We start from the raw sequence: 23851 nt of genomic DNA on the forward strand, positions 1-23851 counted from the left end.
CTTATTATGGGAGAGTGAAACCCTAGAAGTGTGAAGGAAGGAAACAATTGAAGGAATGGAAGGGTATTTAACCCCTTCAGTGCTTGCCAATTCTTCCCACTGAATGTCTCCTGTCCTGAGTCTGTGACTTGGTTCGCACATGACAGGAAGTTACCATGGGTGCATATGGAGGTTCTCATTGCACTGGTGGTGGCCATTTTGAATATTTGGGCCATGAGGGAGGTGCCCCATAACTGAAAACCCAGGGAGATTGACTTGTTCAGATGGTTGACAAGTCACCCAGAATCTATGAGCTGTTTTAGGGTTGTGGGTGGCTTGTTACTCACCCCAACAACCCACCCTTGGCAGGTTCACATGAAATGAGAAAGAATGGTACACTCTGCCACAGGATCAAATATTTAAATGCTGCCACCATGACAAAAGTCTCCACAGAGAAGTTCACCCGTAGTCACCATCTTGGTGCATGCAAAGCAGACTCACACAAAACTGCGCTCATCAGCCAGAGATAGTTTCAAGATTGAGAGCTCAGCTGGAGGAATACTAATTAAAAATGACCTGAGAGGTATTTTCAGGAAAGCATGAGTGGTCTTGTTTTCTTCCCCTGCTGCAGATTCTCCTCTGCAAATGCCAGTTCCTAAATAGTTTTACAAGTGAAACGCAGGGCTGTAAATAACTTTGTTTTTTCCATTAGAACACTCACTTGTAAGCTAAGCATTGACAGAATGACTCATTGTTTGCATCACGTGAAAAGAGTATCAATGAGCACAACTCCTCATCAGCTGGTCCTCTAGTTATAGATCACTCTTGAATCATGTGCATGCTTTTCATTCATTGTCAGAGATGCTTCTTCTGGTAGACTATGGTAGAATCTGTGGCAGAGCCCTTTCATTCACAAGGAATCACTGTGACAGTAGTTTTGCAAAAAGTTGTTCCATTACTAAATACAATGCTATACCTAGCAAGTCTATGCCCAGTCAAGAGCCGTACACAAACATATTATCATTATGATAGAAGTGTGATGAATTTGAAAGCTCACATGTGTTGAATCATATATGACACAAACCCCTTTTTTTTCACCATTTCACCACACGGAGGGAAAAAAGGGAGTGCACGCTGTTCTTTCAGGTTTTGTTTTTTGTGGTGTCTACTCATTGCATGCACACCTTCAGTGATGTGCAGGAATGTAGGCTGAAAGATAAATCGAGTAGTTATTCGTAGCTACACAACTGTAAAAATGCACAGGGCGAAATAACCTTAACAAACATTCAGATTTCCTGGTTACAAATTCCACTGAATTGCTTGCAAAGAAAGCGTAGGGAATAGAAGGGAGAGATGGGAGTCTTGTGAGCATGGAATACCCAAGGACCCTATTAATGTAGACCTGGTGAGAAGAACCCTGGCAAGCTTTCCATCTTCATTCAGAGCCACGCCACACTCCAGGAGACCAACCTTCTGGTGTCTCACAAATATGTCAGACTGTAATGCCCACCTATCCATGGCCATACTGGCTGGGAATGATGGGAGTTGCAGTCCATCCCCATCTAGAAGGAATTAGGTTGGGGAAGACTGCATTATACCTTCCGTAATCCAGTCTCTGAATTCCCAACTCTCAAAACTGTTATCTGACGGGAGTGTATGCCGCAGTTCATTAAGCCCATAAGCCAGTGGCTGGATAGCATCTTACTCATATCCGTTTGCAATTTAAAATAGGCACTTGCTTTAGATCAAAGCAGTGGCAGCAACAGCGGGGGGGGGGGGATTAGAATCTCATGGCATTCCCCTTCCATTTCATTGCCACTGTGAGGCTCACTCATTACCAAGAGAATGAAATCTGCTGCAGTTCAGGCTGTCACTGCCTTTTATCCAGTGGCCTCCGCCTCACACATTATAGCCACATTTAACACCGATTGGTCATGGCCCTTCTCTTCCAAATTGGACAGTGCTCCATCCACCGGTATTAAAGCCCCATCAGAGCGACACAAAGAAACACTGCCACCAACCATCCCTTTGGGTGCCTTTCCATCCTGCTCTTGTCATTACGCTTTCATTCCCATGTGCTTTTCAGCAAAATAATGGAATGCTTCCCCCCACCCACAACACACACGCCCAGACTACGAATTTCATGCTGGATTGACAGCTCCAGAGACCACAGCTCTGCCTTTCCCTTTCTTCTTTTTATCTGCACAAATGCAGCAGCACTCCTGTCAGCCCTCTTTGCCGCTCCATCTTGCCACTGACCTGCCGGAATCCCCTGTGAGCAGCAGCAATCTGAGTCACTTTCTCCAGATCCATTTAGTCTTGGGTTTACTAGATAACACAGTGCTATGGAACAGGAGAGGCCAAGTTTTACAGGGCTGGCTCTAATCATAGGTAGTGAGTGCTGTTCAGGAGGATGCGACAGTGTTTGATGTAAGGGCAGAAAAATATTAGTTATTTCATATATTGTTCCCTTAGTTTTATGGGCAAGGAAGACAAAAAGATGGTTGAGAGCTTTCTTGCCTTGGGTCAGTACCAAAATAAATTACCACGCCTTTGGTAATAAATAAAATAAATTACCACGCCTATGGGTCAGTACCAAAATAAATTACCACGCCTATGTATTTTGACTTGGGACCCTGGGGCACCATTTACATCTCTGTCTCAGCTAGCAAACTACCTTGGGCTGCCCCTGGGTACTTCTGACACTAACACAACTTCTTCAGAACTTCTGCAAAACCAGGAAGTTCCCCCAGTATTGATATTCTCCTCTTGTTTCTCAGTGGCTCCACTTCTGTCAACTTTCACTATAGGAGAGAGTGATTCACTTAGAAGAGAAGCTACTGACGCAGAGGTCCTGAGGTAGCTAAAATAGTTTATCTTTAATTCAAGCAGGTCTAGCTTAACTGTTACCTAGATAAGTCTTCCCCTGCCTGGACATGATGGAAGCTTTTGTCCAACAGCTCCAGGGGACAATAGCTTGAGAAAGGCTGACATAGATGGAAGCCTGAGAATCTCCTAAAGCTATTATGAGCTGCCTCAAGGAAAGGTGAGGAACACAAGAAACGAATCAAGGTTGGACTCCTGTAGGTCCAGCATATGCCACATCCTTTCTCTTGTCTAACTTTCATCATATATGAGACTAGAAATTGCCATGCTGCTCGCATAAAACGTCATAGGAAGCCAGTCTGATCATAAAATAAATCAGGGTTTTGCTACAAAGCTGTGAGTTAGCATAAGAACCAAAGAAAGGAGGTACTGGAAAAGTTATTCCTACCAGAGAGAGAGGGAGGACAAGCCCATTCATTGAAAGGAAAAATTCAAAGTAGAATGAGGGCAACATTTCATGCCCTGACCCTGAATGAGAAGTTATTTTTGCTCCATTCTTCAGTGTGCCTCTCAAATATTTGCTGAAATTAATTCTGGCACATTGCTCATGCATTCACACACCATGTGAGGCAAAGTGAAGCGGAGCTGTGCCAAGTGGTCTCACACAAGCCAAGAAGCTCCACTCCCTGGCTGCCTTTTGTGCGGCAGGACATTGTTGATTTGGGTGTGAATATGTGTATTAATATAACTGGTCGTACAGAAGCCTTTGTGCAGGCAGGCGGATGCACGCAAGATCTGCTTCTTCAGATATTTGTGTTGGATGCACAGTCCACAGGAGGCTTGGGTGGTCTGTGCAATGGCAGGGTGTGGCTATTCACCGAACCGCTGTGCCCATCATACACCGGTGAACATGTGAGAAAAAACTTCTACACAGTCTGCATTCATTTTGGTATAACCCTATTTACCATTGACTGAATCAAAGTAATAAATGAGGACACAACATATTCGCTCTAGTAATATAAATCTTGTGAAGATTTAATGTACAATCTTATATGCAGTTACACATGAGTAAAGGTCAGGAGAAGTTTCTTTTAAGTAGGTGTGTGTGGGATTCCTTGTTTCTTTACAAGAAACCTTATTCTTGTAAAGAAGCCAATCCCAGAACCAGAAAGCTTACTGAATGCATGGGGTGAGATAAGAAGGCAACAGTGACTTCGGTATTCCAGGAGTTCCCAGCGGAGGGAAAGCTATAGGCATTCTAGCTCTCACTCAGCTGAATTTGCAAGCCATACACTATTGGATTTATTTTTATTTTCTTGATCATTACAATTTTAATCCCACTTTCTCTTCTTGCCAGGAACCCAAGGCAGCATACCCAGTCTATCTCCTCTCCATTTTTCTTTCAATCCATTTCATTGCTTTTGAGGCTATTGATTTCTTCTTCAGATACACTGTTTCTACTACTGTGTTTCAAGTGGATTGCTGTCACTTCTCCAGTTTCTTCACTAGAAGTCTTGTTCTTTTTCAGATTCAGTTTTTCCTTCCAAAAATGTTTAGTTTTTGAATACAAGAGGAACACAGCCATCAGGATAAAAAATAGAACCAGCGGGTAGACTAGAATGAAGTTGAACAGCAAAGAAGATGTGCAGACCTGGGTAGAATTAGTTAATTCTGCAAAACGAAACAACAAAACATAGCTTCTTATTTCCTGTGGCTACACAATTTGCTAGAAGATTAAATACAGTGTTAACCATAGATTTAAACAATCTTTATACTAGCTGATGTGCGTACTTTCAAGCAGAACCATTTACTGTTAAGGCCATCTGAATAATAGATAGCACAGACTGAGATGTGTCTGTACTACAATTTTCCACCACTTGATAATTTGCCTTTATCTGCCCGGAATGCCTTTCTGCAATTTTCACAGGCCAAGCAAGTAGATGCTATGCAAGACTATAAAGAAACACAAATCAGACATTAAAATTCATATGAGAAAATTCTAGTTTCCTCATCCTTTATGTAACAGATTTTTAAAAAATCACCACACTCCCCGATTCAAAAGAAAAATGTATTTCATTAGCCATTTTGACATTGTAGAACTTGGACCAGCAGAGACTGAGAGCGGCTGCAGAAAATAATCGTCCCTCTTTAGCTATTTACATATGCCTTCTAACATGAGCCAGTTACTGGTTTGTTTTTTTTTAATGTTTGCAGTGGCCATAGCTAGTATACTTGTTCTCACTTTTCTCTTTGTCAGCTCAGCACTGGGAAGAGCTCCCCTGCCTGCCTTCTGTTTATTTCTGTTCTAACTGAAATTAAAACACACACACCACAGCATAAGACTAAGACCTATTTATGTCCTCCTTCTGCATCCTAGCCCTGCTCCTGCTCATTTCCTCTTCTTTTTCTCCAATCCTGGTTTGATTCCGTGATCACGACCCTCCACTCAAGTCCGCTGCTCATTTTGCCAGTACTTGTAAGGAATCTTGGGCTGCCTTCTCTATCAGGCCACTAGGGAGAGCTGCATAACTTTGCAGATCCTGTCACCGTAAATATATAGAGAGGCAAATATATCAAAGAGATAAAAGGCATATTGTCATTTTCTACAGCCCATGATATTCTGTGCCAGAAAGCTACCACAACCGTTCACCTTGTTTTAGTCCAGCAGAGATTTTCTCCAGACTATACTTCTTAGAAGAGCCAACAGGAGAACTTTGAACATAAAATGCCCACTTTGGACCTTTCAAGTGAGGCTTTTGTGCCCATTAGCCAAGTTGTTGGAATCTGCTTCCCCCAAAGAGCAGTGCAAAGGGTAGTTAAGTAACCAGACGATTGTTCCACACTTATGTACCTGTTGTGCTGACATGCCAGGGCAGCATACCAATTGCATGATGACCCAATAGAAATGCCTGCACAGCACTGGGGACACCAGTGTGAGTAAGTTATTTTGTTTGGCTTCTTTTTGACACAGTCAAGATCTCTTTACACTAGAACTAAGGCAAAGGAAAGAGACAAACACACAGGAGTCAAATGAAGGTTACCTGAAGGAAGCACAGTAAGATGGCTGCCCTCTGATCGACTGGATGCATGCTGAACCTGCGCAGTGCTACAGTTGGCAGCTTGCCATTTATCCACTTGGCAGTAGAACAGCCCAGCGTCAACCCTTTCCACATTCTGCAGCGTCAGGCGAAAGTCACCAGCAGACGGGCAGTGGGGGCGCACTCTCCTGGCCAGGGTCCCATTGCCATACTCAGTGATGCCATTGCTCTGAATTTTCACCAGGGTTTCATTCTTGGAACGCCCTGACACTTTAAACCAGATGATGGAGAAATAGGAAGTGGATCCTATTGGACTCCGCAAGGTACATTTCAGGGTCACATCTTCCTTTTCAGTGGCAGTAATGTTGAGACCTGTTCCTTCAATGTGTAGCTTATTTTCTAGCATTAAACATGAAAAGGTTTGATTTGGATTAATATTTCACATCTAACAGACTCACTACTCTTTGGTGGTATTAAGTGCTCAATTCCCCAAGATATGATCCAGGACTTGTAGGAAATAGCTGGTCCTGGCCACCTCTTATCCACTGAAAGGGCCATTGATGCTATTTGTTCCTGTTTAGGAATTGTTTTTGGGGACTCAGTGTTTTCTTAAAGGTTACTCACACCCTTAAAGCATTTAGACTAACACAATGAGGAAATTGAGCCATCAGGCTTCAGCTTCCAAAAACTGGCTGGGCTATACTCCTGAGCAGAACTGCTTAGGTGCAGTGTGTTGGAGGCATACACATTTGCCTGGGAAGTGTACTTATCCAAAATATTTAAAATTACATTTGTTATTAGCAGTGCCTTAGGAAAGGCAAAAGAGTTGACTATAGTAATTTAAAAATCCTACGGCAAACCAGAATTATTTTAAACAATTTCTTCTGAAACCACATATTCTGTGCTCTTTAAGGTTAGAATTATTTGTGGCTGTTTTCAGTAGGCTGTAAACACAATGCTAGAAAGACTTTAGCCAGGAAGTTTATCTCCTTGATTTCACCTGGAAAATTCAGTTCAGAATGTGTGTGTCCAGAACTACAGCATTAATTGCCCCTTGATTGTCAGCTTCTTTGCTGATGCTGCTTGAAGAATCTCCGTCTCCCCCACCCCCAAGAGGGAGGGAGGGAGGGAGAGAAAAATATCCTAGGCAAAATACACACTTGACACACAAAGCACACACCAGGCTAACTCCTTTCACTTCTAATGTCTCCATTCACCTTGCAGTAATGTGGTAGATGCAGGGTTTTTACTGGAAATTTCCAGATCTTTTTGCTAAAGCAGTTAAGTAGAGAGAATATCATTCAGTGTCAGTGGATTCCTGCAACATGAAAATGCATTGAAAACTTGCTACAGTGGGTTGCAATGCTGTCAGAACCCAGAACCCACAGGTGCTACTTGACTGATTCCTTTGCGGGTTATGAAGAGTGGTTAGATGACCCATCAGGAAAGAGTGGCAAAACCCCTGTGCTACATGTTGCAATCTTGCTGCCGTGCTGTTAGTGACAGTTCCTCCGATGGTGTCCAAGCAGCCCTTTGGAACGAAGTGTCATTTGACACCTTTAAAAACTGCCCCAGGAAAGTGCACAATTTTCTGTGAAGTTTTCACATCCTGTCTGGATTTCTGCAATGTGTTGGACATGAGGTTGTATTTGAATTTTTTGGAAACTACAGTTGGTTCAGACCTACAACAGCTGGATGATATACTGGGATCCCATGAACCAAATATATCAAAACAGCTTTTCTTTGGTCGTATGTTTTCAGACAATTATGGAAGTGTTAGGACCGAGAGATAAAGCTTTAAATGGCTTAAGTCCTGATTGTATCCTGGTCAAACTACGTATTACATTGAAGACAGCATGCACTTCTGTGTCCGTCTATGTTTGATGCTAATGTAACCATGTGGGACCCAGCCGCAGCCAAAATATGCAGAGAGAGGAGGTTTAAAAAAACAAACCAACAGATACATGGTCCTATGTAACATCTTCATCTAACTCTTCTTTGAGCGGAGGAGGAAGAAGCACCTGGCAAGCTGTGCCATCACTGCTCCTTTCTCCATCTGGTGCTACTTCCTCCTTCCCTCCTTCCAGGAGACTTTCTAACCAACTGCCTTGTGATTTCATAGAATCATAGAATAGTAGACTTGGAAGGGGCCATGAAGGCCATTGAGTCCAACCCCCTGCTATTGCAGGACACCATGTTACACCATCCCACCCAGGTGGCTGTCCAGTTTCTTTCTGAATGTTTCTAGTGTGGGAGAACCCACCACCTCTCTAGGCACCTGGTTCTACTGTTATATTGCTCTGACAGTGAGGAAGCTTTGTTGATGGGCCCCTTCTTTTTACTGTTTTAAATTATACAGTGTGTGCTCCCTTTCTTATTCCTTGTATGTCCTAAGGGCAGGGCAGTCATGCTATGTTTTTGTAAGTTCCTTCAGGGAACTTTTTGCTAAAGGGCAGGGTATAAATGCTGAAGATTAATGAAAAATAACATGGAACTGGCTCTCAGGAGCTTCCTCTTCTTGCATGTATAGCAATCTATAACAGAGTTCCTTCTACACTGCTCACCCCCACAAGTAGGTGGAAACAAGAGACATGGCCTCTTCTGTGACGGCTCCTTGCTTTGCAACTCTCTGGCCAAAAGTGCTTGCCTGTTCTTGCCATTCTTGCGCAAATGATAACTTATCATCATCTCCCAGATCTTTTTAGATTTGTGTTTTAATTTTAATTGTATATGATAAAGCTATTGTTGTGTTATTGTGGTCAATGTAGTTTAATATACTGTTAGTATCTAGATATCTTGTAATTAGATGCCACTTTGTGAACTTTCATACTGAAAAATGGGCTATTAAATACTTAAAAGTGGGCATAATATAAAATATCTGGTTACCTGAAAGCTTGAAATACACTGTGGTTTTTCCAGATTCCACCTTTCCAAGCTTATGCCAGCTGCCATCCATTGACATGATCCATTCTTCTACTGCACAGTAGTATTTACCCTGGACATCATAATCCACTGACAGAATAAGCAGTTGGTACAGGTGGCTGGAGACCCTCTTGCTATGAAATCTGGATTTCTGATGGGGAGAACTGAATGCTCCCCCATATCCCAATATATTACTATAATTGCTCCTTATAATCAGAAGAGGAGATGCATCCATGGAAGAAAGTGGTAGAAAATACCAGGAAACTCCTAACTGAGAATTTGCTTTGGTCAACGACATGATTTTGCAATCAATTGCTGTATCTTCACTGCCAGAGATTTCCAGAGACTTTTCCTCCATGTGGATCCTTAGTTTGCTTTCTATATTAAGAGGCCAAGAGAACAATTAGTTAATAGTGCTCATGCCCTTATTAAAATCTCAGGTAAAAAATGACTGTGACTTCAAAAGCTACATCTGAGAATGGAAGTTTTGGGGGACTAAAGGGCAGGTGATCATAGAAAACATTTGGCAAGTACATTTCTCTGGTCAGAAATTGACACCCATTTATTCTATATGTGAAGCTTGGGGGGGGGGGGGCGGAATCTGGGAAAAGGCCCTGATTTGAAAAATTCCAAAAATCTCTGAAAAACCAGACAAGCAAAGAAGGACTGAGGTGCAAGTTTGTGTGTGTGTGTGTGTGTGTGTGTGTGTGTGTCTGTGTGTTTTCGATCTGTTTCCTTGCATACCACCATTTTTTCCAGACTTTCCCCCACAGTTCTTCACATGTCTAATTCTACACCAACTGGACCATCAGAAATTTATCTCTAGTTTGCCAGTGTGGAGATGACCTTATTTTTCTTTAGTTTTGCTCCTACAATAGCCTTCTTTGGGCATTCATCTCCTACATATTAAAATTGTTGTACCAGGTATAAGGAACAAACCACACCTGCTTATATTACAGATCATACAGATCGGTATGAATACAGATCATTTTTAAAACACTTGCTTCAGAGTGTACCCCACAGTAAATCCATAACTTATCCTGGCAGGATAGGGTGGAAGAAGGACAAAAGATCACACTAGCACTTGTGCAAGAGATGCACAAGATCATGGAACAGTACTAATATATATTCTCCTTCTTCTCATGGTCCTTTGTATGCAAAACTAGAGTTATTGTATTAACTCCTCTAGGACACATTATCCTAGAATTAACTAGCAATCCTTTGTATCCATCCCCTTTCTCTGGCCCCAGAGCAGTCAGCAGAAGACAAAATGTCTTAGCAGTTCCTTGCAATAAATGGGGCAGGGAGATCAAAAGACCCATATAGGATTAGATTTAATTTTAAATTGTGGGGATGGGGGGGGGGACAAAACAAACCAATTTTTGCCCTGCCTCTGATTTTTTGAACAATCTGTATGCCAAACATCTTTGTTCAAACTGTGCTAAATAAAGACTGTAATTCATTAAAAGTGATTTTGTAGAAAGAAATCCTTATTGGGTTTTGGGATTCCAAAGAATGAATGCAATATCCACTATACATTAATTTGCCGCACTTTGCTAGATAGTTCTGAACTAGGTCATCTAATTTGCTACACATGCATACAAACTACCGCTCCCCAGAGTACTTGGGGGGAACAGTACTTAATGTACCCCATTCTTAAACCTTTGGCAGTAACACTAAAGGCTCATCCAAAAATCCAATTCACAAAGAAGTTAGACAGTTATATTCTCCTGTTCAATGTAACCAAACCAGAGATAGCAACTTTGGCTAAGCTAGGATTCAAAAATGTCATCATCTATATGGGACAGGATGGAGAGGAAGATATCCTGAAATCTGGAAGATAATTGAGCATTCTCTGAAATGCTCTCTCCCTTCCTCTCCCTCAGTGACCTTTTCTCATCCAGATCATCTGTTTCTCTCTCTGCCTATGTCTCCTTCCTCGCATGCCCAGGTTTTCAATTAACTTTCCCTACATAGTTGCCAAGTTGAAATAGCCTGAAAGGGTATGGAAGAATGGCATTTGGCTGTTAACCTCTGTGCATTAAATAGAAAGGACAAATGCCAGCTTTTCACAAGTTGCTACATTTGAGATGAGCAGTGAAGAGAAGTTACAACAGTCTTTCTCCCAGTCTGGTGCTTTCCAGTATTTTGGAATATAATTTGCATCATTCCCAGACAACATGGGCAACAGTCAGGGGTTGAGAACTGATGTCCAAAACATCTGGAGGGCACCAGATTGGGAAGGATTGTTTTATGATACTGCATTCCCAAAGGTCACAGGTGGTTGTGGGTCAATAAACTGCTGGCCATTTAGGTACCAAGATGGAGGCAGTAGCCTGTCTTTTCATTGCAGTCAGGTGTTCTGCAAATATTCAGACCCAGATAAAAGGTTGTAATGGTATCCAGTCACTTGGGAAAGCCTGCACCATCTTGTTGCCTTCATTTGCATTATATTCCAGCACGGTGTATCTGATTGCCATCAGAAGATGTCCATTACAAAAGCTGCTACAGTCTTTCCAAAGTTAATCCCTCTCTCTTTCTTTAAAAAAAATATCCTCGAAGTTATTGCTTTTAAGTTTTCTGTCACCCACGGTGGCCTTGCTAAAGAGAGATGACATGAAAGGAGAAATCAAAAGCCACTTCAATTTAATTAACTGAGCACAATCTCCAAGTTTCCTCTCTTTCTTTGAACCAGGCTGCTGACAGTGCAGTCTCTCCTCTCTGCAGCACAAGTCAAGTATGCAAAAGAACCCAGCAGCTGCTTCAAATTATATGCACAGACTGCCAATGTGCATCTGTGCAAAAACCATTGTTGACCCACAGTGGCTGCTAAACCCAAATATGAGTCATTTTTGAAATACCAAGAACATTTTCTCGTTTTCGCAGGTTAGTCAGATGCACTGTGAGTAACTCTCAATTTCTCCCACCATGTTTGGTAATTACTTATTCTTGGGAAGCAGAACCCCAATTTTTTTTAAAAGAAGGCTGCAACGGCAATAACACATTTGTGCTGTGTTCCTTTTGCCATTAGCACTTAGCCATTCATGCATCCTAAAGAGACCAACCTGGTATTATTCTGTTTGGTATAACACTGCTTGCACATTTGCAGTGCGATATCACTTTTGCAGGGATGGGAAGTGAATTAAGGTTAAATTAAATATATGCGCAGAATACTGTAATAGGAAAAGCAGTGTCCCTTCAGATTTCGACCCATACCTAATGCAAATGTATCTCTTTTATCTCAAAACACACCATTTCCAGTTTAAAAGTACAGACTAAGAAAGTTTGGAATGTGGCATGGAAATGCTAAGATTAACAAGTGAGATTTGTCAGACAGCTGCTGAGAACCAAATTGCCTTGGCTTCAAGGGGAGACACTGTTTAACAGGGAGAGCCTGAGGAGGACAGGTGTGAATTGATTAACTCATTGAGCCAGCATGGAGCAATTACGTAATGTCCAGCCGTTGGCCCACAAGCAGCACAAACCTCCCTGAGGATGGAGTCAAGCCTTTTGGAAAAGAAAGGGAAGAGAGAATCTTCAGCTTAGAATCATCTCTTTGCATGGGCAAGAGCTGCTCCCACAAACTGGAGGGAACATTACTTTGATACAACTTGGGAACAACCTTCTTATGAAACACCCTGCATCACAAAAATTCTCTTGCTCAAATAAAAGACTTCAAGGAGCTGCTGGAAAGAGAAAGGGGTGAGATGACATCTGCCATGGCTGTTTTTCAACAGAGTCCATGTATACTTTAATGCTGTGAGAGTGGAAACTGGAGACAGCGATGGAGCTGTGATCGCCTAAGCAACCAAATAAATATATAAATAAGGCACACTGACAACTTCATGGAAGATAACTCTGTCAATGACTACCAGTCATTGAAGGCTATATGCTATCTCCAGCACTGGAGATGCTGTTCCTATGTACATATGAGCAAGAGGTGTACTCATATTCTACATATGGGTGGGCAGACAGCAGGTGGCCACAGGATAAACATATCAGATGTGATGGATCCTTCGTGTAGCCTGGCTCTCTGCCATAATCACCTCATACCTAGTGTTCATGTAGATATCTGGCAGGAAGCACATCTAAGTTTATAGTCAGGTGCTCATAGTTAGCTCATTGTCTTCTACCTGCAGAAGGAGAGGCGGAGCAAAAGAGGGATGGCCCCAGCACCTACCTGGTTTGGTGAGCATTATCTCAACAGGATTAGAGGAAACCACAGCAGCTGCTGCCATAGCTGGATCTCCTGCTTGCCCTGTGTTTCTCCAGATTTCTACTTCACATTTATACAGCCCTGCATCCTGCCCTGTGGCTCTGTGGATTAGGAGCTGGGATGCAGAGGAGTGTTTGGCAATCCTTGTTTTCTTCTGGAAGTGTAAATGGGCTGAGCCCCATAGAATTGTGCCTCCTGCAGTGACTGTGACCACTTGCTGGTAGCCACCTAGCGTTGAACTGGACTGGAATTGCCAGGTGATGGACCATGGCACTTTCTTGTCAATAGCAGATACCAGGCAGAACAATTCAAAATCCTCATGTAGTTTTACATTTGGAACCCTGGTGATCAATGCTGCCTTCATATTCAACCCTGTTAATCAAGAGAAAATCATTGGCACTAATACATCGACAGCAGAGAAAGCTTGTCAATACATTTCTCACGATATCACAATCTTCATGTGTATTAAGTTTTGCCCACTTCCTTTTTTATTGAAATACAAAGTGTTATTTAAAAGATATATTTCAAGTAAATGAATGCGTGCATTTATTTTTACTTAGATTCAGATTCAATCATACATTGAAATTGGTGTGACTTAAGTCACTGTCTTATGTCCCACTTATTTGAGGGGACCATTCCTAAGTACATCTAAGCCAAGGATCTGACCTGAGAGCCAGGGTGATACAGTGCTTAGCAAGATGGACGGGGACTCAGGAGATCTTGGTTTTAGACCCCACTCAGTGATGAAGTTCACCAAGTGACCTTGGGCTAGTTACCTACTCTTACTTCACAGAATTATTGTGAGAATAAAATGCAGAGGAGGAGCAGGAAGAAGAGGAGGAGGATTATTTTCTTGGGTCCTAGCAAAAACAGGTGGGATATAAATAAATATTTTTTATATGCTAACTGTTCAGTACATCCTTCCTATTAATTCTGTAGAAGTTCAGTTTTACCAAAACAGTCCTTTCTCTGGAGTCCATGTTAACTGGAGGGTTGCTACATTTCCTTGGGTACATGTGCTAACTCTACAGGACTCATTCCCAGCCTGCTGCCCCCCCCCCGCCCAGATGTGTCAGACTGCAACTCCTAACTTCCCCTAGTACTCCAACATATATAGCACACCAAGCTGGGGAAGTTCTGCTTCGCTAGAAACCCAAGACCTGTGGGGACATATGTCATGGAACCACACTGTTCTCTGTCATATCAGCGCCAGTCTTGTGAAAAGATGCTTGCTGACCTGGATTGTTTCCAAGTCACCTGAGCCAAAATCACAAAAATATTGCCCTGGGCCCATCCAGAAATAACCCAGTTCAGCTGGAGTGCATCCAAGAATACAGGAATGATGTACCAGGAGCACACTATATACACATCTGTAGCACATTCTTTGTGTTGCAAAATTAGCTTTGGCTAGTCTCAGAGCACTTTGAGCAGCATACAAGTATCTTCAGAGGCAGCGTTACAGCTAGTTAGACAAAACAAATGAACAAATAAAACAGAAATACTACTGACCTTATGCCAGCTGGTTTCTCTAATGTGGTATTGACTCCCCTGCTGGCAGCGGCTCTTGGGCAGAGGTCTTTCACATCATCTAGCTGATCTTTTTTTACTGGTAATGCCAGCTTTTGAAAGTGGGATTTCTGCCTGGAACGCATGCCCTCTACCACTGAGCTCTAGTCCCCCACCCTGCAAAAATGCTATATCTTGGGGCAAGAAGCAAAGAGTGCAAGGTGTGCATCGCACACAACCAGGATAACTAGACAAAATAGGTGTAAATATATGACAGGGAAAAGGGAAAGGATCAGCTTACCCAACGGTACAACTTTTGTTGATATTTCCCGAATGTGTCTCCAGCTCTTGCCCTTCCACCATTCTGTCACTTCACAGTGATAAAGCCCTGTATCATTTGTGGCATAAGTATTGTAGATCATCAAGGTAAACACAGAAGAGTCTGTTTTCTCCAGTCTGATCTCACCACGAGCACTGCGCTCCATGTAGGACGTGCCTATCTTGATCTTGCCCTCTTCATTCATGCTGGCGATGAGCATCTGAGGGTCTCCATCCTTCTGGATATGCCACCAGTTTACAGAGAGCGAATTTTCAGTCACACTCCCATTACAATGGAAAGTCAAAGTTTCTCCTTCCGTGATTTGTTCCTTGTTGACCCATGCAAATAATTGCAAGCGACTTTCTGTGACCAACAGATAAAGAATCACAAGGGTAAATTGTGAATTAAAGGAAGAAAGAGTGGAAGGAGCAGAAAAGACTTGAATTTTGCCTCCCTGGTTATAAAACTCACTTTAAAGGAAAGTTACATTGTCTTTTTGTTTAAGCAGAAAGCTGATACTTTTGTTCTCCAGGTTTGTACAGTGTTTTAATTGTATTGCTTTGTTTGTATACATTTGTCTGTGATTGTTCTTTTTGACATTCTCTTGTTGCAAACAGTACAGAGAATTCTGTTTAGAGCCTAAATGTCATATAGCAATATTTTATAAACAGACATTTTCAATGAAGGAGAGGAAGACTTGATCGGTGGACAGTGAAGTTTGCAAACCTATCTTGCAGCAGAAAAGTTCATGGAGTTGAAGGTAATGGGATTCCAGCTTCTTGCATTTAAAAGAAAAGGAGATGCCCATGACTCTGAAATCAGAGTATTACAAGCATCCTAGGAGGAGCACAGAGGCAAACCTCAACATCATTCTTGGGAGAGTAGTAGCATGTTGGAATCCAGGCATCCTGGTGGGTATATTCCTCCCAGAGTCTCTGATAAACAGGAAGTTGATTCTCTTCAAAAAGCTGCCAAACTTGTTTGACCACAGGCAATAGTAGAAAATGTCTTTATTACACTGTAGGAAGTGATGTCTTCCTAAATCATTTTCAATGCTCTCTGTTGCCTTTCCACAATGAAAATAAGGTAAGAATAAAGGAGAGCATAAATGAAACAAGACCAGAAGAAATCAGAAAGGGGCAGACCATTTTTGGAAGAGTGGTTCATTTGTTGTTTTGTTTTGTTTTAACCAGCAACTGGATTTTCCCTGAGTGTCTGCAAAGTTCCAGGATGAAATAACATGAAGGGAATTGTTAACAGGAGTGCCTTGCCCATTTTGCACCATGGAGCTTATATAAGATAAACTAGAAATCTATACCTGCACCTTGTTGAGTAAGAACAAACAGATGAACTAACCGTCCTCTGCCTTTTTACCCCCTTTCTGAGCAGGGAGAAAAAAAACAGCATGGTAAGGAAGGCCTAGGCTTCCTCTTCTTCTTCTGCATCTCTTTTCCATATGAAGAATACAACTCCCCATGCCCTTTAAGTGGGAGCAGAGATATGGATAACCTGCAATGCTGCATCACATCAGAGGTGCTCCAAGTGGACCACCTCTTCTCTGCCCAGAAGGGTATCGATTGAAACAGAGAGTTTTTCTAGAATTAATCAGTACTACAGGGGACAACCTCTCTATGCCATTACAGACACCACTCTTTATATGCCTTCCCAGGCACCTGACTTCTCCTCCAGAAATCAGAGGAGGCATCTAATTTCAGGTTAGAGTGTTCCCGTTCAGTGTTCCAGCCAGCCATGTTCTCCTCTTGTTTTTCCATATTTACAATCTTTAAATCATCTAAAACTTTGTGAAATTCTCCAGTCTGAAACTCAGTTCATCCTGAACATTGAGAATGTTTGTCCTTTATGATTGCATATGGAAATTCCTATCATTTTTTGCACCCATATACACACTTTATGTGCATTTTCCTAATCCACACATATTTCCTGCAAGCAATTCCCCTTAACATTTTATATGCATTTTCGAATACAGAACTCCATTAGAAAATCAGGAACTGATGTCAAAAGACAACTGAGATTAGGTTCAGATAGGAATGGGATTCAGTTTAGCAATTGATAGCAATATTGGTGAATCCTGGCCCAGGCTTTTTTCTATATTATGTCAAGAAGAAAAGTGTTTCTCTTAACTGACCTCTAGGCTTCACGTTTACATCGATGCCCAGGGACAATCTCTGTTCTGTGATGGTGAAAGAACCTGTGGGAGTCTCCTCCATTTCAGAAACCTTGCAGTGATATGTGCCTTCGTCCTTCAGCTCCACTTGCCTTATTCTGAGGATGTACTTGTCATTGCTCTGCTTCATCACTAGGAGATTTCCTGCACTGAATCGTGCTTCACTGTTGCTTTGAAAGGACAAGGCCCCATACTGATCGGCGCTAGCCACCACCCTACCATGCTGGTGCCAAACCATCTGGAACTGTCGGCGTTGAGCGTTCTGAGCTTGGATGGAGCAATTGATCTGCAAGGCTTCTCCTTCCAGAAGAGAGCTCTCAGCAACAGAGATATTCACATAAACGTTTTTATCTGTGAAAATACAAATGAACAGGCATCCTTTGTACACAAGCTCAGTTCTGCTTTTCAGCCAGTAACTCCATTGGAATTAGAGGTATTTTCTATGGTAGGACTCTGGCAGAAGTTCACTGGCAAACATTTTCTGCTTGATGTAGAAGGGGGTGGTGCTGCACAGGAATAAAATATTGTATTTCAAAAACCCTGCACCTCTCTTCATTCATAGTACTTCTTTGGAACCATCGACCTTCCCCTTGGCCTTCTTCGGAAACCAACACAACTTACCTAGGGAGATTGTGGGCTCTCCCACACTAGAGCCATCCAAGATAATGGGACCACAAACCTGAAGGGCTCTTGCTTGGGAAAAGCTGACCTCACCATTCCAGTTTGGAGAGGATACATTTGCAGCAGCAGCTCTGTGTGTGCTTTTTGCATTTGCCTTTTCTATTACCCTACTTGATGTGGTGTAACAGGCAGGGTACAAAGGGACAAAACAAAATCCTGGCACTTTTTTTAATGAGCAGAGACACTGACATCATCTGCCAAGCCACCCACCCCTCAGATTTCCCTGTTTCCTCACAATCCATACAGTAACTGGGAGGAAATGAATGTCTTCAGCAATGGTGTGCTTGTAGCAGTGTCAAGACCCTTGGAATACCTTGAATAAGCAAGACTTATTCACTTCACAAAGACCTACTCCTGATGGTCGGAAACTGCTATATGGATCCATGCAGCTGCTTTACTTTTACTTTTTTTTACGTTCTTTGGAGGAGCAGCTGCTGGGACTGTCATAAGGAACACCTGTGCTTCAAAATTTGCTTCTGCACTGCTGCTTACCTGGTTAATAAATGCAGCCGGCTTGGCAGCTTTGTTTGAATGTGATTAATCTTCCACGTATTTTGTGGATGTGGTGTTGGAGGGTCCAACCTTGCACCCATATCCTAATGTATTTCATCTTTTTGGTTTGTCTGTGGCATGGACAGCTGAAAGTAATGAATGGATGCCTGCATGAACAGATTCTATTAATAATTTGCTTTTTAATTCTTTAAAAAAGCAGATGTGGGGAAAACAGGTGAATCAATCCTATCTAAATTTCTACAGCATTCATTGATGAGGCAGTAAGCTGATACTTCCTTTCATTCTTTGGAAATAGACCATAACTATTTAAGACAAAAAAGAAAGGGTAGATTTCTTAGTTATTTCCCCACTGAAAGTGTGAGTATTCAGTGTCTCAGAAGAAAGGGAAAGTGTTCCTCCCATATAACCATGGAATTTCAGAGAGTCTTCTCCATGCACTGAAAGACCTAGACACGGAAGCTAATCTTAGAGAGAGCTGTCTAATTGCTTACTGCACATAAATTATCCAAGACCATGAATGCTGGCTCATAAATAATGCAGAGCAGAAATCACGAGCAAACGTTTGCCATTCACAAATATTTGCTGAATCTCTTGCATGAGCCATGTGAATCATTAAACTGTGTAGTTTTGACTGGGAAGCAGGGTTAAAAAAGCATGTCTCCTCTTGAGATTGTGTGCACAGGGCTTCTGAAGTGTGCACTGCTTAATTTAGGTTGCAGGTCCCTGGTGACGAAGAAATGCATTTTTGCAATGCCCATCACCACAACGGAGCTCAACAGATCATAACTGAACACACTGAGACTAAGGAGGAACTGAGTGAAGAAGTACTTAGATTTCAAATGAATGTTATGTGCACTGATACACTCTAACTTCCCTCAAAGTGTCACGCTCCAGTTGCTTTGGACTTCAATGTCCATCATCCCTGTGATGCAGGTGGGGACTGATGGGAGTTGCAGTCCAAAACATCTGGAGACTGGAGAAGTCTGATCTATCCTAGAATTTTGGACGCAGGAGCTGGATGCACTGATCTTGTGTCTCACTATAATGAGGCAGTAACACAGGGAACTTGGCACTCAGGCCAACACCAGATGAGAACTGGCATTTGTATTTCTCTCCCACACCCTTATGATACACAGCTGTGTTACGTGCTGTGTAATCTGCTTTGGCAGGGACCCTGCTATGGAGAACCTGGGTCTCTTTTTCAGTGGGAAGAGGCTCAATGTGATTTCCATGATCCATAGGCACACCATTGTCGAAGTGAAGCAAAACTAGCCACCACTGGAATTCAAGGAGCCAAAGCCAAATCAGCCAGTCTTCTGCTCATTCCCAGGAACAGAATCACACTAAAACTGCAGGAGGACCTTGCCAGTACCAGCACAGCTGTAGCAAATGCAGCAGTGAAAGAAGTGAGCCTGCAGTTTCTGTGTGTGTGTGTGCGTGCACGCGCGCGCGCACACACATGTTCAGCCCTGCAGGCCTTCAGTCATCTCTTGGTTTATGCTGCAGTGTCCCCATGTACTTGCACCTTCAACTGACACAGAAGATGGCTCCTCTCTGCTTGCGTATAAGTTGTGTTTCTGTTTCATTCTTCCACAGGTTTCATGAATCTGTTATGGCATGCCTTCAAGCAACACATTTTCTAAAAAAGACAAAACCCTCTTCTTTTAATGCTTTTTTCTCACAGAGTAGTTGATTGTGTAGAGATGAGTTAATCGCCTGGTGCATGAAGAGAATGGATTCATTTATACATAAGGTTACTTTTTAGCACTACAGCTGGGTACACAGAGGTCTTCAGCTGTAAATTAAATTAACTTTACCCACATGTTAAAACCCCTGAACTTGCCAGAGCTGTGTTAGAAGATTTGGAATAAAATGGAGGATCAAGTCAATTTTAAGTACTTTGCAGAAAATGCACCCAAGTACATTCTCCCACAGGCTCACATCAAGCTGCTACCCTCTTTTAAAAAGACAGCTGCATACCCACTAGGAGATACAGATCTTACCCATGCTTCTGATTGTCAGTGAAGTCTTGTCTGTCTGTTTTCGGGCAATATCTTTCCAAGTTTCATCTGGATCTTGAATCCACTCCACTGCTTCGCAATACACTTCCCCCTGGTCTGAGGACTGCAGTTTGGTAATGGACAGTTTATATGCATTGCCCCCAATTTTGTCTAGCCTGATGTCTCCTGAGGAAAACCGCTGAGCAAAGGAAGAGCCTGGAAGTAAGACAAACTCTCTGGACAAGGAAATGATCTTCTGGGGTTGTCCACCACCTCCTTCTTGAAGAAGGTACCAGGCAACTGAGAGGTGGGTGTGCTGGGCTGTTCCTGTTGATACTTCACAAACGAGTTGCACCGCCTCCCCTTGATTTCGGAGGATTGCCTGACTTTTCATAGTGGCAGAGAGCATGTCTGGAATTACTGAAACAAAAGAAATATATCCATATAACCTCATTTCCCCTGTCAGCAAACCCTTGTTGGGGAGGGAACTATGGGGCCTGGGTTCAGTGGTGCATGAGATGAATGAGGGTAAAGGAAGTCAGGCCCCTAACAAGGTATGTGGGGATTTCAGAAAAGAGATTGGGAAAATAACCAGTGGGCAACTGAACAGAATGGGGGCAAGACAAAGAGGTAGGATTTATTTAACAGGAAAGGGATTATTTTATATAAGGAGCCATATAATAGCTCCAAAGAACAATTGTGGTTTGCCAGCATTTTGTGGTGGGCGGGAAGAATGTGGGGCTTGGGTCAGAAAGTTGCACATTCAAGTTCCCTTCTTCTGTGAAGCTTGTCCTCACCTAACCTGCCTCACAGTGTTGCTTCTGAGAATAATGAGGGGTTGCATATATAAATAATGTTGGAATGGACAAGATGTTCTTTTGCACACCTGAGAGATTCATTTTGGCACTGTAAGTTCCAAGGTACTCATCATCTGGGTGTGTGTTGGGTGTGTGACATTCGTACATCCCAGCATCCTTGTCCTTGAGGTCCGTGATGTGCAGAAGAACAGAATCCCCTTGGAGCCTTTCTATGTAGATTTCCCTTCTTTCAACACGCTGGGAGTAGGCAGCATAAGTAAAATCGACATCATTAGTGCTGATAATATGCAGTTCTCTTTGTGGGGCAGATGGGAGGTAAATAGACCACTGGAAATTCTGCTCTTGCGGTTCTTGGTAGCCAGTGACATTACACCAGATGGTGATGTGGTAGCCTCTTGCTCTGTAAAGTCGTCCCTTCTGAATGGACACCATCCTCTTCCCTGCACAGAGATCTGTGTGCAAACCATAAAATAGCAGAAGGGTTAATCAACCTAGTTATAACCAGGGGAGGCTGGTGTCTTCTACATTCATGGACATCCTACTCCATTGCAGCTCTTAGGTGCTGAACTCCACCCCAGTCAGGTTCACTGGAGGTTCACTCTATATCATGGAGCAGCATGAAAAGTTCCTATAGTACTCAAAATAAAAGTTGCAATGGAGAAGGTGCCCCACTGACACGAAAGTCATCAGCCTCCCCAAGCATGATATAGCAAGTTCTTCTAGAACTTTGCTTTGGAGCAAGGACCAAGAGAGCAGATTGCAAAAGTTTGTGTTTTGAACAAACTACAATAAGGCAACAATAATGTGTGAAATTCAAAATTGGAGATTCTTTGACATTTTAAAAAACAGCAGAATTCACTAATACGGGAAGCTGAATTTTAGAATTTTGTCTAATCTTGCCTTTTATTGCTGTACATTTATTTTAACTTGCACCTTCCAGCTTTTTATAGTTCACTGTGGTAGACCTATTTTATTTTTGTAAGGTTGACCAAACTGAGCTTATAAAATCTGATGTTATCATATACAACCAATAATAAGAATTAATAAAACACTTATTTTTATTAAAGTTAAAACTATATGTATATCAGCAGTGACTTAATTAAAACTGGGCACTGTGGTCTTATTATGAGAGATGAATACTTTAGATGTAACTGGCTCAGTACTTTAATCCCCCAGACTGATTTTGTGAATGTTAATTGTCAGGAAGAATGAACTTCTGAATTCACAATTTGTAGGTACATATTTCAGCCAGAGATTCACACATAACACAAGTGTAGTAGCATTTCCTCTCCTTAGCACTTAAGATAACAACATCAAAACTAGATTTATTTGCAAGGAAGCTGAGTAACAATGGAAGTATGGGCTGCTCACAAAGGGGAAAAAATCAGTGATTAGATTTCTGTTGATAAAACTCTACAAGACGGGGGGGGGGAATCAATCAAAACTTGAAAACCATGAATTCAAATATGACTGCACACTATTTAAGCCTTTAAGCATTCCCCCCTCCCCCCAGCAAAGCAATGTCAGGAAAAAATGTAAGACTTCCTCTATTGAATTAAAGAGGGAAAAGCCGCAAGAGCAACTATCAGCACAAAGTGAAAAGGATGGTATGACCCTGATGTTCCACATAAAACACACAAGCGGCTGTAGACTGAGACCGTGCAGGCAGCAAAACGATACAATAAGTTATTCCAGAGGGCTAACCATGTTAATGCTTTGCAGCAAAAGCATGGGAGTCTTGTGGCACCTTAACAATAAACAGAATTAGCTTTCTTTAACTCTGCCCACTTCAAAGATCTAATCTTCAGATGCTATGTAACTCATCACTAACCAGAAGTGAAAAAGAACCCGTGGAGAATAGGCCTATACACAACTGCACCAGAAGTCACCTGGTAAGCCACTGCAGAAGACCAGATGGTTGCAATGGACTCTGGTTGGTCTGACCCATGTAGTCCTTATAGTCTTATGAAGGATAAACGCATTTTAGGAAACTCACCGAACAGGAGGAGCAGCACAATGGACAGGCACTGTGGGGATCCCATTACTCAAACAAACTAACAAACTGCTTTCCTTTGGAAGCAGCAAATATCTTTCCTCTAAGCTGAGCTCCAGCAGCCAGTCTTAGCTAATTCTCAGGGAGGAAGCTGTCTGTCACCTCTTTTGTGGTTTTGGTGTTTCATAGAAGAGGCACTGAAGAAACACTGTTTCTCAGATGCACACACAAGAAGCCAAGGACAAATTACAATGCAGCACTGTGTCAGTCTACTCAGAAGTAAGTCCCACTTAGTTAGTCCCAGGTGAGAAGGTAAAGACTTGCTGTCTTAGATACCCCACTCAGTAGTTAATAAGTCTTTCTTCAAACCATAAACTGGGGAATGTACTTCCCCTTTCCCTTTTGATTGTGGTCTTCTTGTCTTGCTGTGTCTTCCTCCTTTTTTATTGCTTGCATTTTCAACTTTATCGCAAAATTAAATTTCATGTATGTTTATGTATGTATGCATGCATGCATGCATGTATATACAGCCAGATCAATCCAAGGTATTCAGTGTACATTTCCAACAGTGACTAGTCAAGTACCTCTGGAAACTGACAGGAAAGACCTTTTTATTCAAGCATCATTTTAATGGTTATTTTTATTTTAAAGTTTTTTTGGCCAGGGAGACTTATTTTATACAGTTACATGTATTTTATATTGTTATTTATGTATTTTAATTTATTTATTTGTAAGCCGCCCGAGGCTTCGGTGAATGGGGCAGCCTAGAAATTTTCTAAATAAATAATAAATAAATAAAAAGGCTTCCCAGGATTTTTCCCTAGTATTTGGCACATGTGAGGCCTGCAACAAGAA

General features: G+C 42.1%; 1 protein-coding gene across 1 annotated transcript; it reads right to left on the reverse strand.

Moving 5' to 3' along the window:
- Nucleotides 1-3819: 3819 nt before the first annotated feature.
- On the reverse strand, nucleotides 3820-23066 carry CD101 (CD101 molecule). Its single transcript, XM_044442232.1, has 9 exons — nucleotides 23000-23066; nucleotides 21072-21455; nucleotides 20189-20605; nucleotides 16953-17342; nucleotides 14789-15169; nucleotides 12946-13353; nucleotides 8730-9143; nucleotides 5847-6242; nucleotides 3820-4476 (listed from the first exon to the last, which is right to left on the reverse strand). Exons 1-9 carry the CDS (start codon nucleotides 23043-23045, stop codon nucleotides 4208-4210), a joined length of 3105 nt encoding a protein of 1034 aa, XP_044298167.1. The 5' UTR covers nucleotides 23046-23066; the 3' UTR covers nucleotides 3820-4207.
- Nucleotides 23067-23851: the final 785 nt, after the last annotated feature.

The sequence above is a fragment of the Varanus komodoensis genome, unplaced genomic scaffold, assembly GCF_004798865.1.
Source record: "Varanus komodoensis strain SLA01 unplaced genomic scaffold, ASM479886v1 scaffold4, whole genome shotgun sequence".
In the NCBI taxonomy this organism is placed as follows: Eukaryota; Metazoa; Chordata; class Lepidosauria; order Squamata; family Varanidae; genus Varanus; species Varanus komodoensis.

Excerpts from the sequence above, each read along its gene's own strand:
- CD101 (XM_044442232.1), bottom strand. The coding sequence starts at position 23,045 with ATGGGATCCCCACAGTGCCTGTCCATTGTGCTGCTCCTCCTGTTCG. Across the intron at positions 13,354-14,788 it reads AACAAAAGTTGTACCGTTGG|GGTTGAATATGAAGGCAGCA; the intron begins GTAAGCTGATCC and ends CTTGATTAACAG. Across the intron at positions 6,243-8,729 it reads AGTGTATTTCAAGCTTTCAG|AAAATAAGCTACACATTGAA; the intron begins GTAACCAGATAT and ends GTTTAATGCTAG.